Source organism: Netta rufina, assembly GCF_964035555.1.
Source record: "Netta rufina genome assembly, chromosome: 1".
In the NCBI taxonomy this organism is placed as follows: domain Eukaryota; kingdom Metazoa; phylum Chordata; class Aves; order Anseriformes; family Anatidae; genus Netta; species Netta rufina.
Window position 1 is genome coordinate 104,271,271 of NC_140123.1, and position 17,438 is coordinate 104,288,708.

Sequence of the window (17,438 nt, forward strand, 5' to 3'; positions counted from 1 at the left end):
AGAGGCAAGGTTGGGGTAAACAAGTCCATCACAGTCATCTAGGCAGCTTTTTAGAAGATCTGAGTATGGTCCCCAGGTAGTTTCTCTTACAGAGGGGTAACAATATATGCTACTTTTTACATTTCCCTGACATTCGCTTCCGTCTTCAGTGGGAATGACCTGTGATAGAAGCTGCAAGAAGCATCAGATTAAATGCCCTGGTATAGCATAATCAAGGAAAAATAAACTGAGAGAAGTAGAGAGGAGACTCCTGCAATTTTCTTTCTGATATCATGATCAGAAGGCACAGGGTAGCTGGTTCAGTTCAGAGGCAAACCCAGTCCACACCTGAAGCAGCTGGAAGGATGAGCATCACACTCCTGATGGAGCTATTGTCCTCTCTTCCATCTGTGTTTCTGGATGCCATGTCCTGGTTTTCAGCATCTTCTATGCCATTTATTTGAGTTTAGTTAAACATGAAGGAACGTCTCTGACCTTGGGCAGGTTTGTTTGAAACCTGGTTTGCTCTTATCTGACCAGGACTACGGAAGGGTGAATGTACTGTGCACACAATCCTGTTGTTTTCCTGTGTGTGAAGAGGGGGAGGTTGAATAAAATGAATTCCGATGCAGACATGAAGTTCCAGTTGGTCAAAGTTCAGTGCAACTTCTCGGAAGAGGTGCCAAAGTTAAGAAATTGAAATCTGGATGCGATCCAACTTCAGTTGGGGCAGGAGAGGAATGGGTTTAACAGCATCCCTTTGGCCCCATCATCTCTTACCTCCTCACCCGTGTCAAGGAGAAAGCAGAGGAGTGTGAACGTGCACGGCAGGCTGACGGCAGCTAGGTGTTCCTGCCTGCCCACTGCCCACTGCCCACTGCCTACCCGAGCACAACCCAAGTGTAGAAAAGGTTTTCATGCCCATTTCCAGTGCTGCTTCTAGGGTCTCTTGCCCTTTAGCCTCGCGTACCTTAATAGGAGCTGCAAATTACCTTTGCAGGTGGCTTAGCAGGTCACACAGCGAATGTGTTTGACCTTCCCGCTGGTTTGCTTTCCAGTCTTACCAAACAGACTCCAGGGAACAACCTGAACCCTCTCAAAGGAACTTGAAGATGTTTTTGCAAGGAGAGCCTTAAGCAACACTAGCCACTTCAAACCCACCTGCGCTGAGCTACGTGGGTCTTAAGGGCTGGGGTGAGGCGGGCACACGGAGAAGGGGAAAGTTTATTTTACACCACGGAAGAAGGGTGAAAACCCAGCGGGAAGCGAGGCGCCCGGGTCGTGAAGGCGGAACGGCGCCCGGCAGCCAAGAGGGAGGCGCCGGGCCCGAGCACTGCCCGGAGAGGGGTGGGGAGAGCCGGGGGAGGGCGGGCGAGGTGCCGCCGGCCCTGAGGCAGCCCGGCCCGCGCGATGCGCGCTGAGGGCAGTGCCGGGCGCGGCGCCGCCGGGGAGCCTGTCCCCTGCCCTTCTCCTTCTCCCTCAGGGGCTGCTCCGCCCTCCTCCTCCTCCTCCTGCTGCTGCTCCCGGGGGCAGCCCCAGGTGGTGGCCGCGCCGGCGGCACCATGTGAGGCGGCGGGGCTGCCGCCGCGCCTCCCGCTGCCATGAGGGGAGGGGACGCGGGGCTGCGCCCACGCCGCCCACAGGTACGGCCCGGCCGGCAGCGGCTGCTCCTGCGGCTGCTGCTGCGCCTCCTCCTCAGCGGCGCCCTCCTCAGCGGCGCCGGGGTGGCGGCGCTCGGAGACTTCGCAGGTAACGGGGAGGGACCCCGGCGTGAGGGAGGGAGGGAGGGAGGGAGGGAGAGGCGGGAAGGCGGGGCGGGAGCGCCCAACGGTCGCCCACCGCCGGCTAACGGTCCCCGACCCCCCGCTAACGGTCCCCTGAGGGGGATAAAAGGGAGCTAAGGGGTCCCCGAGGGCTCTGGCGGGAGGGTGCTCGCTGTGTGCTGTGTCCTCGCCCTTAATGAGCAGAGCAGAACTTTCCCAAAGCCAGCCGGAACAAAGTCAGTATGGGATTAATAACCCAAATGTGCTGTTACACGTGCTAACAGAGTTCACGTTCCTACAGTTCACAAGGCCGGTGATGGTCCTGCAGAAACCAGATCTATTTTCTCAGCAGTAGGAAAACACAGCCTGTGACTTTCTTACTGTGTCAAGCTACGTAAGCCTGAGCATTCCTAAGGAAGCAATCACCAAATGTAAAAACCAGAGTTACGTGCTGAGATAAACTGCGTTCTCCTCTTGGATTCCTTTCAGAAATAAAAGCCTTTTAGGTCGTTTAAATGCTTGCTTTATTTTATTTTTGCCTACCTGCTGGGTTTTAGATGTTAGTTTTGGACTTGCATGTAGTTCTCAAAACAAAAGTTCAGATTTTCCCTTCCAGATAGGCACCGAGTTAAAAAATATCCCTCTAGTTTATCTAAGAAAGTTCCTCTCACAAAAGTCCATTCACATTTAAAATGAAGTTATTCAGATAAGGTTATCCAAGACAGATTTCAGAAGTACAGCTGTATTCAGTATTTCATCGTGCGCTGGACTTTCCCAATAAGCAGAATGACCAAAGATAATTCTCCAACTCAGCCTAGACATCAGCATTAAAAATGTCATGCAGACAATTCGGTAAATAAAATGTAGAAAAGATTAGATTCCAAAACGCTTGCCAATCCCGACTGGGGACGCTTCCAGGCCTGAACAAACGCCGCTCACATTTGCCTTTTACTTTTAACAGAGATATAATCCGGAATGACAGAAAACACAGAAACGGTGCTGGATACTTTTTTTTTTTTTAAAAAAAAAAAAGGCGTCCAGAACACAGGAGGAAGTTTTTAGCTACTTCAAAAGCAGGGAACCGCAGCAGGTGCTGCAGGCCGGGAGCTGTCAGATGTAAGATGACACCCTGCGATGCCATCCCGAGCCTGCTTAATACCTGGTAAAGGATTGCAACGAGCTCTGCAACGGCAGCTTCGGGCCAAGCCTCTGAAGTTGCTGAATTTCCTTATTTGTTCCCCCCCCCCCCGCAGCAGGAACAGCGACTTGATTTTCATAAGCTCTGCTGAACGTGCGTGGAAACAAATCTGCCCCGTTTAAAGGGACAGCAACTCCCTGGGGATTGTCCCGAGGGGTGGCGAGAGGGACCTGGCACCCCTGTTTTTTACCGACATCCTACACTTTCACAGTGCTGGGAGGGGGCAGGTCCAACCCCCCTGCTTTACCCTTTCTGAAGGTGAAGCTCCCAGGTGGCAGCCCGCACGTTTCCACGTCGTGTCGTGGCAAAAGCAGCAGAGATCAGGACCGTGAATGTGTTCGGCACCCTTTGATCTCTTACGGGGAAGTTAGGAGCGCACAGAGAACTGGAGGGAAAGCCACTTAAACTTTTCCTTCTCTTCACAGATTGCAGGCTTTTATACTCAGATTATCAGGTGCATACTTTCTTGGGTCATTGCCTTTTCTGCTCTGTGTGTTTCCAGCATCAGATCTCTACCTCTACAGCCCAAGCTCTGTTTCTTTCTCCTTCTCTTTCTCTTCCCCTCACTCTTTCTCCTCATTCTCTCACTCTGGCAGCTTTCTGCAATCCTTCCCAGCCTGCTGTCAGATTGCAGCAACCGTACGTGTAATCCTTGTTGTTCTCTTCATGTATGCATTAAATTACGCTGGCAATTCTAACCTGCCTGGAGTCCTTCTGTTAATCACAAGACCTACCTGCTGCTGGTAACAGCCCGAATGAGATGACCCCTCTTTGGATTTGTCTGGTATTTTGGAAAGCAAGAGCAGGGAGTAGTGTATGTGGATAGTGAAGGGTTATTATCAGGTTGTGTTTGTTTTTTTTTTTTTTTCAGTATGTGACTTGTATTTATTTCCCCATTTAGTAAACTGTCAAAATTTTTTACGGATCATTTCACAGAGCAGAAGCAGTGAAACTTTTACAGTATTTGTCCCTCCCTTTTCATAAGAGGCAGGCTGGGAGTAGAATCTCTTCACTTGGCTGTTGCAGGTCAGTTGCCGTGATGGTCTTGTTGTTGCACTTGCTCTCCTAGGACACAGAGCTGCAGGTTCTTGTATGTTTCTCAGTCTGGCTTTTAACTATGGGAAGGTGTTGTGTTGTGTTGTGTTTTGTTTTCTTGGCAACATTTCTCCACTGTGTGGTAATGTTTTATGAATTGGTATGTGAATTGGTATTTCCTAGGGACAAAAATGTTCTGAAACAGGACTCCAGCAGCAGAGTTCTCCATCTAACCGTGTGAGGAGGACTCTGTCAGTAAGCAAAGTTAGTTTCTCCTTGGTAACAGGAGGTATCTGAGGTAAAGCAATGTTGATAGACACGGAACTTAAAGATCCACGTAATCCATTCTTCTCCAGCAACTTGGTGGCAGCACAGGACGTATGGATATTGTATTGGTTGTTGAAAGTGGAGGTTTGCCCTCAGGTCTGCAGTTCTCTAAATGATTAATTTTTTAAAGCATGTATGCCAAAGTTTGTTACTGGTAGCTGAAGGTTTGGAGTGGGAGGAAGAGGCAGGGGGGTCAGAGAGATGGAGAAATCCCAATTCTTTCCTCATGCATACTGGTTTGAGCTGCAAAATTTTCTGCCTCTTATGACTCCTCTTCAAAGGACATCTAAAATCTTTTTTTCACCAAAATATTTAGTCATGTGGAAAAAAAAAGGTGAACAGCTGTTTTACCTGCTTGCTTTCTCCTCTGCCTCCTCTCTCCCAGCGACCTTGGGCACAGGCCTTCTTGCTTGAACGGCCCTCCTTCACTCGGTTCGTCACTCAGTCTCCCCTTCTGTACCTCAGTCCCAGCCAGGTTTTCTGGGCAGCTCTCAAGAAATGTGTCTGTAACCAAAGATCAGAAATGAAGTAACCGTGTGATTGCAGGGCTGGGCTGAAGAATGACTTTTGGGAGGTGAACAGAAAAAGTGGCCTGGTGTTTAGGTGGAACCTTTTAACCTCTGTGCACACGTGTCAACTTTTCTTTCATTTTCCAGAAAGTTCAGACAGAGCTAGGCATTACTTTAACTTCATGGGCTTGATCTTCTGACCCAATAATAGGGAACAAATGGATCTAATGAAAAAGCAAACCAGTTCACCCAAGAAACATAATCTGGTCTTGTGGTCTTTCTCCATTAAAAGTTTCCATTAAGTTCCGTGCCATTTACCCATCCCAGATTCCCCCAGGCAAAAGGAAAGCAAACAAATGCTTCGAGCAAATGCTGTGTGTGTAATAACGTGGCAGGATCAATCAAGACCAACCGCAATGATGCAGAGAGGTTCTTTGTTGGCTTTGTGCTGGTCAGATAAAGTCCTGTACAAATTTTCTGGAGCCAGTTCTGTTGACTCATTGTGGCAAGTGGAGCTTGTCTTTCCACCAGGATATTTAATGAGGTGCTAAAAGGAGTGATGTCGATGATGCATCTTCTTGATACTGGCTTGCAAATGCCAAACACAAATTTTGGTTGCTTTGCTTAAAGGGAACATTTCGTTTTAGAAACACGTTTCATTTCAGTAACGTGGGAGTTAAATCTTTAAGTCTGGTTTAAGGTTTCTCAGTGTGTAGTGGATTTGGATCTGTGAAACAGGTCCGTGTCAGAAATGAGAACCAAGGTTTTGTTCTAGGCTCATCTCTGCAGTTCTAGATGCTTTCCCGAGGAAGTGTAGCTTATGAAATCCTATTTTATATGTGGCCTAGTGTTTAGTTTTTGTTGAATTTTGTTGAATTTTGTTGAAAAATGTAGTTTTGATCATCCTTGTTGAAGCTTTGGCCCTATTAAATTCCTACACATTATGTGAGCGTAAGCAGCTGGGCCCTGCTGGCTTCCCCAAGAAAGGATGCTGCTCCAGAAGCTCTCTGAAAGCGAGTTAAAGCTTAGCTTGATGCTCTCCGCCTCCCTCACCGCCACTCCCAACAGACTTTGGGAAATCCAGGTATGAGACACAAACCTATAGGAAACCTGACTTCCTGAGCTCCACCGCTCAGGGATGGACATGTTGGAGTCTGTCTTTCAGGTTCTTTCAGCTCTGGGGCAGGAACTGTCTTCATTCATCACCGTGCAGACTGCTGGCACTTGACACATCATGTGTTATTTCTATTCAAAATAAACAGCAGGGTTTAGCTCCTCCTGCCTTCCCATTCTATCCGCTACCGATACCCTTCTCAGCAAGACAGAGCTTCCAGGCACTCTCGGCTTTATTAGAGAAAGTGGTTACAGACCTATTCCAGACAAATGCTCTTATTTTGTTGGAAGTGTCCCCAGACAGAGCAGTCACTGTCTGACCACTCACCAGAAGTCTGCTGTCTTCCAACTATAATCTGCAACTAAAACTGAAATATTTTGGTATATAACCAAACACAGAGAAAATAGTGTCCTAAAGGGAGCTGAAGAGCAGAAGGAAGTGTGGTTGTGCCTTATTTGTTCGGCATTGGTGAGTCATTTCATCTGAATTTTCTATGCATTTTAAGAGTTTTGTTTCAAAGGTCTATTGTGTGGCTTCTGGCAACAAATTAAATACCAGTGCTGTTTGGGTCTTAATTTAGAATTAATTTAAAAACATCACTCATAATATAAGACCTGACTGAAAGCCTATGGAGGTCACTGGAAGGATTCCCAAGAATTTCACTGGGCTTTGGATGAGGGTCGTAACCCACAAATATCTGTTTATTTTTCCTCATTGTATTTACTCTTGGATGGGAAGGCAAGCATTCATTTTTCAGAATCGTTGTACAGTTTGGGACATTTTTTTTAGGTTAAAACTGGGTTGGGAAAAAAGAAATGTTGCTGTAAAGAAAATCATCAAGCTCTGAGGATAGAGGGTTGTAGGGTTTTGGTTTGGGTTGTGTTTTCATTTCTGTTTTTTGCTTTTCTGGCTTGGACCTGATAAACTATAAGCTCTCCTAACACTGCAGATGCAAGCTGCCAGAGGATGGACTTAGTGATTCAACACACAAATTCCCTGGGCTCTAATTTATCCTATTCCCTGTAATCTGATTTTTCAAGTGTCACATATCAATGGGAATGCATTAAATGGGAGTTTGACTGACTCAGGGTTCAGTTTGCAAATTGAATTTTCTTTTTATGAGGGGCTGGCAACGAACATACTCCCCCACCTCCCAAGTTTGCATGGAAATTCAAGTTCATAAATTCAAGTTTTCAAAGAAGTATTTTCCCCTAGTCCCTAGGGTACTTTTACTTTTAGTCTTTGGGAAGATCATAACTTTTCTGTCTCGTGGGCATGGTGATTGACTCATTCTGTCTCCACAATGAAGTTGCAACCTGCTGAGCCTTTCTCTTGTTACTTCTTGTTCATGGCACTAGAAGAAGCTACTCCATCTCCAATGAAAAGGAGGTTTTTTTTGTTGGTGGGGTTGGTGATTTTTTGTTTTCTTTCTTTCCTTCTGTCTTTCTTTCTGTCTTTCTGCAGAAAAGAACCTCACAGTCTTCCTTAGAAGTCTTTTATCTCTTGTCAGTATCACTGGATAGGAGGGAGAAAATCTTCCTTTTCTGCTGTGATATTTCCATATTAAAGTCACAGGACAAGTATCTGTCCCTCTGGAATAGCTGGGAGAAGTATAGCTGACTGTAGCATGCGGTTTAATACAGCCCCAAATCTTCAGAGAATGATAACAGTTTACCCCTTCCTAGCACCTACGTTGCTTGTTAAGGAACTCCTGGATGCTGTTACCCAGGCCTGCCGAGTGTTTTATGCTGCCCTTCCTATCAGTTTGGTGTACAGCCACAGGAGTGTGTGTGAATGTAAGGAGAGAGAAGGAGGGAAGGAAACTAGGAAAAAAAAGAGCAAGTGAGGGGGAGAAAGGAAATGAGTAGGGATCTCTGATTTCCTCAGAGAGCCATTTGGATATAAAGAAAGTAAGCATCACTCCTTGGTGACAACACAAGGGAATATGAAATTGTCCATCTGAAGGAAACAGAGAACAGCTGTGGGAGGACATGCGAGAGAGAACAGTCAGCTGGCCTGTGAGTGCAAGAGTCATGGGTTTTCCCAGTCTGAAAAAATTTCTTACACGTAACTACAAGTCCAAGCTGAGTGGCCTGGATGCAAAGATGTTATGGGCTACCTGCAGAAACAATGCCCGTTTGGCATAACCAGAAAAGCTGCAGGAGGTCTACACTTCCTTCATGATATCTTTATTTGTTTATTTTATTTTCTAAAAAGAGCTCGTAGCTCAGATTTTTGTGTGTGCTGTTACTCACTGAATAAACCCCGTTTACATAGTTGAGTTTAAACTCAATGAGTTCTTGGGCAGAATTGCCTTCTTGTCACCTGAATCCCTTCTTTGGCCTAAGTGGAATCAAACCCTTGCTTAATTTGACCCTCAGATTTAGCAGACAGAGGGAGTTATGATCAATAAGGTGGTTATGACCCATGAGTTCCGATTACGGGGGAGAAAATATAAACAAAATCATTTCCTTAGTAAAGCGCACGCATGTTTTTAAAACAGTTCATGGGAAACATGACTGAGCTCTCCATCACTAATGCCTGCTTTGATTGCCACGCTATCCCAAAAGCATTTTCACTTTTAACTTAAGGATTTTCTTGCTGAAGTCTTAATCCCCCATTTGTCATTAAGGCCAGTGAAAACAAGTTGCCCCATTAGCAGCAGGCTGATTAGCTCTCCAGTATGTGTGCGCCGGCTCTTCAGCAGCCAGTTTGAATTGAAAGTGAGAGCTCTTCCTTTGGCCTGTTAGCTCAGGCTAATTTCATGAAACTTGTGGCAACTTTATTTCTGTGATTCCTCTACCCCCCTAGGCTTGAATCTGGCCACTGAGCTCAACAGCTGTTAAGGGAATGGCAGATGGACAGAGCAAGATCTCCTAAGTTTTATCTCCTTGAGGAGTGGTTCATTGAAAACTCACGGGGTCTGATTTTAAGAAAAGTTAGAGCTTTGGAAGCTCTGAACCCAAACTAGACATTTGGAAATTGAAAGCTTTTAAATGGTCACTAGCTTATCACAGGAATGAGACTACCACGAGTTTTTCCAAGCGAGCATCTGCCCCCACATCAAAAAGGTTTCAGTAACATCAAAAATAAAATTATGGAAAAATTATTTTTCTAGCCTGGCAGACCAGTTTCTGATGTCATCACCCACAGTGCAAGCAAAAGGATGAAGATGTTGGGATAGCAGTCACTGGCAAGGAGTGTGAGTGTTGAGAAGAGTGGAAAAAGGCTCACTGAAAAAAACAAGCGAGGGAAATTGAGTCAAACAGTGACTCTGCAAGAAAGCATGTATTAAGCAAGTGTGGATTTTCATGTGTATCTCTTGAGTGAAGCTGGTAAGAACAGTAAGTAGAATAATCAATACTTCTGCCTGAGGATATTTCTAATTGATAAAAGCCTGTAAGACCACACCTTTCCGGGGTGACTCAAGCAGTATGCTTACATGGCACCTGATGTACAAGAAAGAATAAAATGCTGTGGCAAGAAACACAGTGGTTTGATTTTAGAAATAATGTATTTCATGCATAACATTTTGCATTCTGTCATGACTGCTAGCTCTCAAGTAGAGCTACCACAGAAAGAGCTTGCAGACAGCCAAGGTAAGAGACGAAAGGGAATTACAAGAAGCAGATCCCTGCCCTGCCTCCGTGAACAGAGCCAGCCAGGCACTGTCAGATCCGCACACAGAGCAGGGCTCTGAAAGCAGTGATTATGCAGTAACCCTGAACAGCACTGTCTGTGGTGTGGTTAGTTGCCTCTAAAGACCAACAGAGAATGTGGCAGAGGGGAGTGGGCATGAAACTTCGGGGGTTAATTTTCCTTCAACGCTTCCTTCGCAAACCAGTGGAGAACATACTGCCGGAGAAATACTGCAGCTGGATCGTAAATACCAATAAATGTCAGACTGATGCTTCTGAGGGGGTTTGTAGTAGAGTTTATCAGCAGTTCTGTTATCGCTGCATGAAATCTCTTCCCTCAAACTCGTTAGTCTTGCTTGTGTATTTTTAATGCCTGTTGGCACAATTCTTCAGAAAGCGGCGGGAGATGATGTAGATGCACTGAATGGATTAGCCTTCTGGGACTCCCACAGCAATGTGTGTGCTATTTCAATCTATTTTGATCTGAAATGGATTTAAATGTCTTTAAAACAAGCTAGCAAATCATTGCGCTAATTAAGCTAGATAGCACTGTGCACAGCAACCAGTATTTCTGACTCTGTGTATAAAGGCCTGATTCTGAGCAGCCTTGTAGGCTGTGTGATACCCAGCTTCAGCCTCCAAAAATATTACAAAGCAAAGCTGCTCTCTTGCCAGAAGGACATCAGTCAATGCTGAGCTTGTATTTAATAAATGCTAAGCAGTAAGAATCAGAGCTCAAAATGTTGTTCTTCTTGATGCTTCACGTGGTGAGATTCATGCTGGCAGAAGTGGGGAGGGCAGAATAAACACATTTCTACAGCCTAATGCTGAAAAAGGGCCTTAAGGCCTTGTGTGAACGACCCCCACCCTAAGGGATGAATTCCATATAACGTAGTACCCCATGCTGTCTTGTGCCATGCACTGGAGACATAGAGCGTCTCTTGGCTGGCCATTTGCAGGCTTTTTGGTAGTCGTAGTTCCTTCAACTGAGATTTTTTAAATTTCCATTTTTACAGTGGTCTGAAGTAGGGGAAAAAATCTTTCTGGATTTTCTTACCTTCAGGTTCATGGTAATAACTACCATGATTGTTATTATCCAAAGCAATAATAGCAAGAGCAAATGTTGGGTGTAAAACTACAGCTTTTTAAGAGCTCTGTTTTACACAAAGAGGTATCTATTTACGTTAACTCTCCCAGGCCAGTTAATTTTGTCTGTCGTTGTCATTACAGTTTATCAGTTCTCCTTTGCAACCAGAAGTCATCAATAAGGCTTAAAGCTTTGTTCAGCTGCTCAGTCTCAGTGTTTTGTGTGTTTTCCTGGGGCTATGTTTTTTAGTTGAAGTTCTTTGTCAACACAGTTGATGCTGTGACTAATTTGGCTAATTCTGCAAGAAAGGATTACGCTTGGATCGCGCATTGGTATTTTGAGTCTCAGTAAGAAGTTACAATGAATGAGGAGTCTGGGTTAGGCAGACGGTTGAGTGGGATGATACCTTTTGGCCTTCAAATCAATAGGATGTATGATTCAGGCTTAACTTCTGAGCCAGTCTGTAATGTCTTTGAGATGATTTTGTATGCAGAGCACCCTGTACATCGCTTATGAATGTGTCTTGGGTAAATGGGAAAGCTCCTAGCGAGGCTTTCACACAGAGGCACAGAGATGCTATTGGGACACTGCTGCATTGCCAAGTTATTCTAATTTAGCCAAATCTCACAACGGCTGACATTTTCTCAAAAGTATCATATTGTTTTAAAGAAGTCACATTTATTATTTTTTTGAAAAACAAAACAAAAGAGGAAATCTGTAGTCTTCCTTGCTGCAGAATGAAGCTTGAAAAAGTGATTCCAATAGCTACCTCCCCTCCCCCATACTACCCAGCGAGCAAAGAGAAAGGACCCAACATTATGCTTAAAACACAATCCTGCTGTTGGGTTTGGATGGTGACACAACTGGGAACTCCTTTCAGCCTCTGAGAGAGCATCGTTTGCTTGCCCAGCCCAGTCTTCCAGGTGGGCTCAGGGCAGGCAGGGCCCCGGGATGTGGGAGAGGGCTGACGTCAGGAAAGGAAAAAGGCTGGAGACGTTCAGGGAAGAAACTAGAGGAAGCTGTGATTTGGGTCAGAGCCCCTGCCCAGCGTGGGCTGCCTGAGCTGCACTGCTCTTCGCAAAGGGCTAGCTGCTCAACCTGTGTGTACAGCAATAAAAAATGCAGGTTTACATCGTCTGCCATGTGAGACAGGCAGTTCAGATACTAGCACGTCACCACTTCTCTTATCAGAGGGCAGCAGCCAATTTCCATTACTATTTTTGTCTTTTATTGTGTGCAAATACGTAAGGATTTTAGTGTCAGCTTTAAAATGCCACTCAGAAGGCCAGGGAGCATGATGTCTTATTTTCACCAGTCCATCTGACGCTACTTTTATGAGTGAGCCGTATTGCTTGTACAGAACCTGAGCAATTTTTAAGATGGCTTTTTTTTTTTTTTTTTTTTTTTTAAGAATTGAATAGTTGCAATTGTTGGAGAAAGGTGCTTAGGTACCGCATTAGGAATTTGCAGGATCAAAGTAGCAGTTAAGATGCCAGGGAACTCGTCCAAATCACAACATAGCTGATATTCTGTGGGGAATACCGGGCTGTTCTGTATACAGCGCTCTCGGCTCCACGTAACTTAAAACCCACAGAATTGAAATGATTACAAATATCAGGCTAAATCTTTCAAGGTGTTGAGTGCCCACAGCTCACGTTGGGCTGAGCACTCTTTTACACTGTGGCCCTTTATGCCGTGAAGGTAATGCAAAAAGCACTCAGCGGCAGCAAATGCCACTGGAAGCCCCCTTTCAGCATCAGACCTAAGAAAAGGAGCTTGGGTGCCCATTCTCCTGGCAATAGGCAGCACCTCTCAGGAGCAGGCTGGCAGAGGAGTGGCTCTGGCAGGAAGGCTTAGTGAGTTGTGAGCTCAGTTACACAAAAAATGTAGGGGGCAGATTCTGCTTTTTTCTTTTTCTTTTTTTTTTCCACCCCCTTTTTTTTTTTTTTTTTTTAACCTGTGAGAAGCTGTAGGGATATCTGCAGGGCTTGAGATCTGAGCTGCAAGTACAGGGTATGAAACTCTCTCCATCCTGCAGGCAGTGCCAGCGCTCAGATCGAATTCAGTGAGGTGAGGAACTCCCCTACATCCTTGCTGCGCTGGCAGATGCATCCAGTGACTCCTGTCCCCTCTTGGCCTGTACTTGGGGAATGTCAGACTCGGTAGTGGACTAGGCTTCTCCTTTCCCCAAACTTCACAACTGGTAATGAGCTGAATTTTCCTATCCAGCTGCTGCAGCTGGAAAAAATACTAGAGAACTAGATTATTTTATTTTCAAATTTATTTACTTGGAATACTTAGGTTTCTATTCAAAGCATTTTTTAATTGTTCTTTTTTGAAGGCTTAAAAAGGGCAACGAGTGTGAAAATGAAATGGCATGGACAAACTCCTATTTTCTCTGAGAGAACTAATTTTTAGGTACAACGTAAATGTATTCTGTTCTATATCATTCTATTTATGATTCAGCCATAAAAAGGGACATTTTTTCCTACTTAATAGTAATAATATTGTCACAACAGTGGAGTTATGCCAGGCTTCTGAGGAGATGATGCTTGTGTTGCCTTTAAGTAGACCAATAACATGTTTGGAAAAGAGGTGAAGATAGGGAAGACATGATTCATGGTTTTGGAAATTAGGAAGATCCTTATGTAATCATTGTCTCAGTTTTAAAACTTGTACAAGTCTTTTTTTATAACAAATAAATCAACAGAAGCTTTTAGTTCTTTTTCAGTACTTCATAGTTTGTTGTTTGGGTGATTCTGTTGTTGGTTGGTTTGGGGTAGGCTTTTTGTTTGTTTGTTTTTTCTTTTTTTTGTTGAATCTGGGTGAACTTGGTGTTATAGAAGTTGGCTATTGATTTTAGACAGAATTATACAGAATTTAGAGAATGTATAAAATAAAGAAACCATTCGACTCTAGTTACTATCTGCATGTTAATGAAAAGTTTGGCTAATAGTGAAAGAGTTAGGTAAAAGATTTGCTTTGATTGTAGTGTATTGGGTTTGGGTCTAATTTCCATGTGTTTATGGATGGGAAGGATAATGCTTCATTTGTAGGCTGGTATTTTGTGTCCTGTCCTCTACCCACAAACATTCTCTGCTTAAAGACAAATTTCAATCAAGTGTGACTGAGTGGTAAAAATATCAAAGCTTCAAAGTATAGGTGAGGAAAGTCTTTGAATTAAATTTCCCCTAGCAGTTTCACATCACAATGGCTAATTTGTAATGGTCAAAGCTAGCAGCCTGCATGTTCCCCTGCAAGTTTTCCGTGGGAGAACAGAGAAAAGGGCAGCAGGACATGAATTTTATAAATATTTGTGGTGATAACAGAAATCTTGGCTTAAGAGGCAATACCCGATGAAATACAAATCATAAACCCAGCTTTCGTTAGCTGTTTCATTAGCTGCTGATGATACTGCTTATGAGAAGATGCAAACGGATGGTACAGGTGGACAGCTGCATACAGACTCTCCCTCTCCTGTTAACACTGACAGACTCGCTAGTAAATAGAAAATTCTGCATGTGGTACTGCTGGGTCTCTGTCCAGCAGCTCCACATCTCCACATCCAGCAGGTATGGACCACCTTTCCTCTCAGTTGCCCTGGCTCCCGGTTCAGTAGCCCATGCAGGGTCATTTCCATTGCCACTTGTGCACGACACAGCTGCTGGGGAGCCCAGAAATGTGAAAAAGTTTAAGCCAAGATGTAAGGAAAACCTTAGCTGGCTCGAATGAAGGGTCTAGGCCACAAAACCAAGCCACAGTCCTTCCTCCTTCTGCAAACATGCCCTAAAATTGTTATTAACCACGACGGCCAAGGGCCTGAGCCCATTTCTTGTCTGTGAAGTGGCATCTCCAATACCATGCGGCTCTGGGGCACCGCCACCCGACCTGCCGTGCTCCAGACCAGAGCGTTACTGGCACTTAAAGGCTGAACCATTCGCAGCCCCGTGTGCTGTGGCAGTGGGCCATAAATTTAACCTTGACTACAATGCCCTTTCCAGAGACTGATCGTGGTTTTCTTATTATCTAATGAGTTTGTCATTTCCTGTGCTAGTTGTAACACAGCTGAATATTTTCTAGGTTACCTAACCAAACTTCTGCAAAATCATACCGCCTATGCCTGCGACGGGGAGCATTTGAGTCTACACTGTCCTCGGCATTCGACTATAAGCATTCAGTCAGCATTTTACGGGCAAGACTACCAAATGTGTGGCACACAGCAGCCTGAAGCCAGGATGACAGAACCCATAAACTGTGTGGCACCCACCTCCCTGCAGGTATCGCATAAAGCTGTGTAGATTTCCTTCTGAGCCTTGCTTTGAAAGCCCCGTTCCCAATGTTCCCTAAAATAACCAATTCCCTTCTAATCAAGGACTTGTCATGACTCAGCAGGCCAGCCTTCATCCATCACACAGGCCCTCCTTATTCCCAGCAGAGGATACAATCAGTTCACACATCGGGGTTACAAATGCACTGAATGAGATAAGCATGGAACAAGCCAAACTCCTACCACGAGGCTATCTTCACTGACTGAAAAGGCCCCATGAGTTAAACAACAGGGCCTAAGCACTTCTGTGGCTGTCTACATTTCCATAAATACATGATTTGTATCAGGAATATCCTATAGCTTGTTTCCCGAGCCCACTTGAGTGTAGGTTAAAATTATTTAGGTTTCATAAATTATTGCTTTCTGCCATGGAGACTTTTTCAACAAGGCTTAGAAGGCCTGGCTTCCACTGCTGTCAAAGGCTTGTTTCATCATAGTGAAAATTACAGTGTTAGGCCCAATTCACTAAATCATTGGAAAATGGGTTGTCAGTGGAATCTAAATATGTTCTGTCAGTGAAGCTGTTGTAAATGCTTCACAGAAGCTTTGATGAAGCTGGCAACATTAGTGCTTGTAGCTGACACATGGCTTTTTGTCAACAGGGAACGTCTGTTTCCCCCACTAGTGAGCTGAAGAGTTTTACAGAGTGGTTTGGCAGTAATATCCTCTCTCTAGAAACAATATTAGGCCACAGTTTCTGAGTGTGGCTCATCCATGCTGTATTGCAGCTTCTAAAGACATTCCAGCCATGACCTATAGGCCATGTGAAAGTACAGCCCTCCTCTAAAATCGGTAGACCAGATGCATCCTTGAGGTCATTTTACTGACTATAGTGAAGAGATACCAAGGATTATTTGGGGTCTGTGAGTCTTGAGTGCCTTTGTGAGGTCTCCTTGGGCAGTTTTTTTCCCTTGAGTAAATAAACAGCATGGAGTAACAGTTGTATAAACCATCATCATCATTCAGGCACTGTCACTGATCAAAGACACGAAAGCATTTTGACAAGACCACAAACGTGAGAGATACAAATGCTCTGCATCTCAGGGAGTTCCAGCTCTGTCAAGGAGAAGAGACACATCCTGTAAACTGATTTCTTAGAAAAGAGCACCAGTGATCTCATCCTTCCTCCCCTTCCCTCTGGAAACACATCTGCAGTCTGCATCATCAGGCATGATGCTGCCCTGCAGCCAAGAGGAAGCATAACAGGCATTTTATACAGTGACCTCCTATTAAAAGGATCACTGCAAAGTTTGATCTGTCCTGAGATATTAATAGCCCCAGGCTGTCTCATTACGATTATCATTGTTTGCTTGCGTGGTTGCGTGCTTTTGCACAGCAACATGATAGAAAGTCTGACTGCTCTTTGCATTAAGAGAAAACACAAACAGATGCACAGGAGATGATTCAGCTCAGGTACAAACAGAAGGTGACTCAGTAGGGGACATCCATCTCCACTTACTAAAGTTGTAACTCTATTTCACTGGCCTGTTCTAGAGCATTCCCAGTTACGGATGAGTTATTTGCATGACTTGCAACTTTTTAAAAGAAGAATTGAGCAACAAAATTGTCCACTGTGCTTTTCCTTCCCTTATAAACTTTTTAGTGTGCACTTAATGCTCAAAAAGTGTTGGATGAAAGTCTCCTTCTTCTACCCAGGGGAACAAAAAGACAAGAGTGTTATGGGATCACTGCGTTGTGCTGCCAATGTGTATCATTTCTGCTTGGGAAGGATGGCTTCCAGGGATGACAGGAGAGATTCAGCCACTGCCAACTATCTGAGCCTGGAAACAAGAGTGCAGCTTGTGCTAATCACAGTGGTAAATTTGTGATCTGGCCTCTTGATATGACTCAGACCCCTTCCAATGAGAAACAAGGCAAAAATTTCCATAGATTTTCTGAGAAGTACCTAAAATGATCAGAGAATAATGTATTGCAGTTACACCTGCTAAGAGCTGTGTGACCTAGAGATGATGCCCTCCTTATTGCAATCCGCTGGGATTTTAAACATCAAGAATCATGGGTACAACAACACAGGCTGCACAAAAACAGTCTACAGACAGCCTGCTCTGAGCAAGGCTCTGAAGGTGGATAAGAATTTATTAAGTACACTGCTGAATTTAAACTGTTTTTTTTCAGATGCTTTGATGTGTGACTGGATTAAAGCTGGACAGAGTCATTTGGGGCAATGTCTTCATATTTTGTAACTATCACAATCATTGCTACAGCTCCAAAAGCACTGGTGAGGCAGGAACAATAGTGCAAGCATTAGGAGTACTCTGTCCTTTAGTTGGACTTGGAGGAGGTCCACGTGACCCTCTGTGTGTAATGCTGGTGACCTTCCTATTGTCCTTCGGCTGCTACTCCCAGTAAAGCAGAACAGTAAGAACCACGGTATATTTCTGGGAAAATAAATCTGGTGTAGATATAGCTTTAAAACAGCATTAAAAAAAAAAAAAAGAGA

General features: G+C 44.6%; 1 protein-coding gene across 2 annotated transcripts in view; it reads left to right on the top strand.

The window, feature by feature from the left end:
- Window positions 1–1,367: 1,367 nt before the first annotated feature.
- The window catches only part of EVA1C (eva-1 homolog C), a 34,195-nt gene continuing 18,124 nt past the window's right edge, over window positions 1,368–17,438 (top strand). For both annotated transcript variants that reach the window (XM_084294147.1, XM_084294148.1), the window contains exons 1-2: window positions 1,368–1,728; window positions 14,731–14,927. In XM_084294147.1, the coding sequence (XP_084150273.1) occupies window positions 1,581–1,728; window positions 14,731–14,927 (345 nt within the window). In that variant the 5' untranslated portion in view covers window positions 1,368–1,580. The remainder of the gene's footprint in view (window positions 1,729–14,730; window positions 14,928–17,438) is intronic.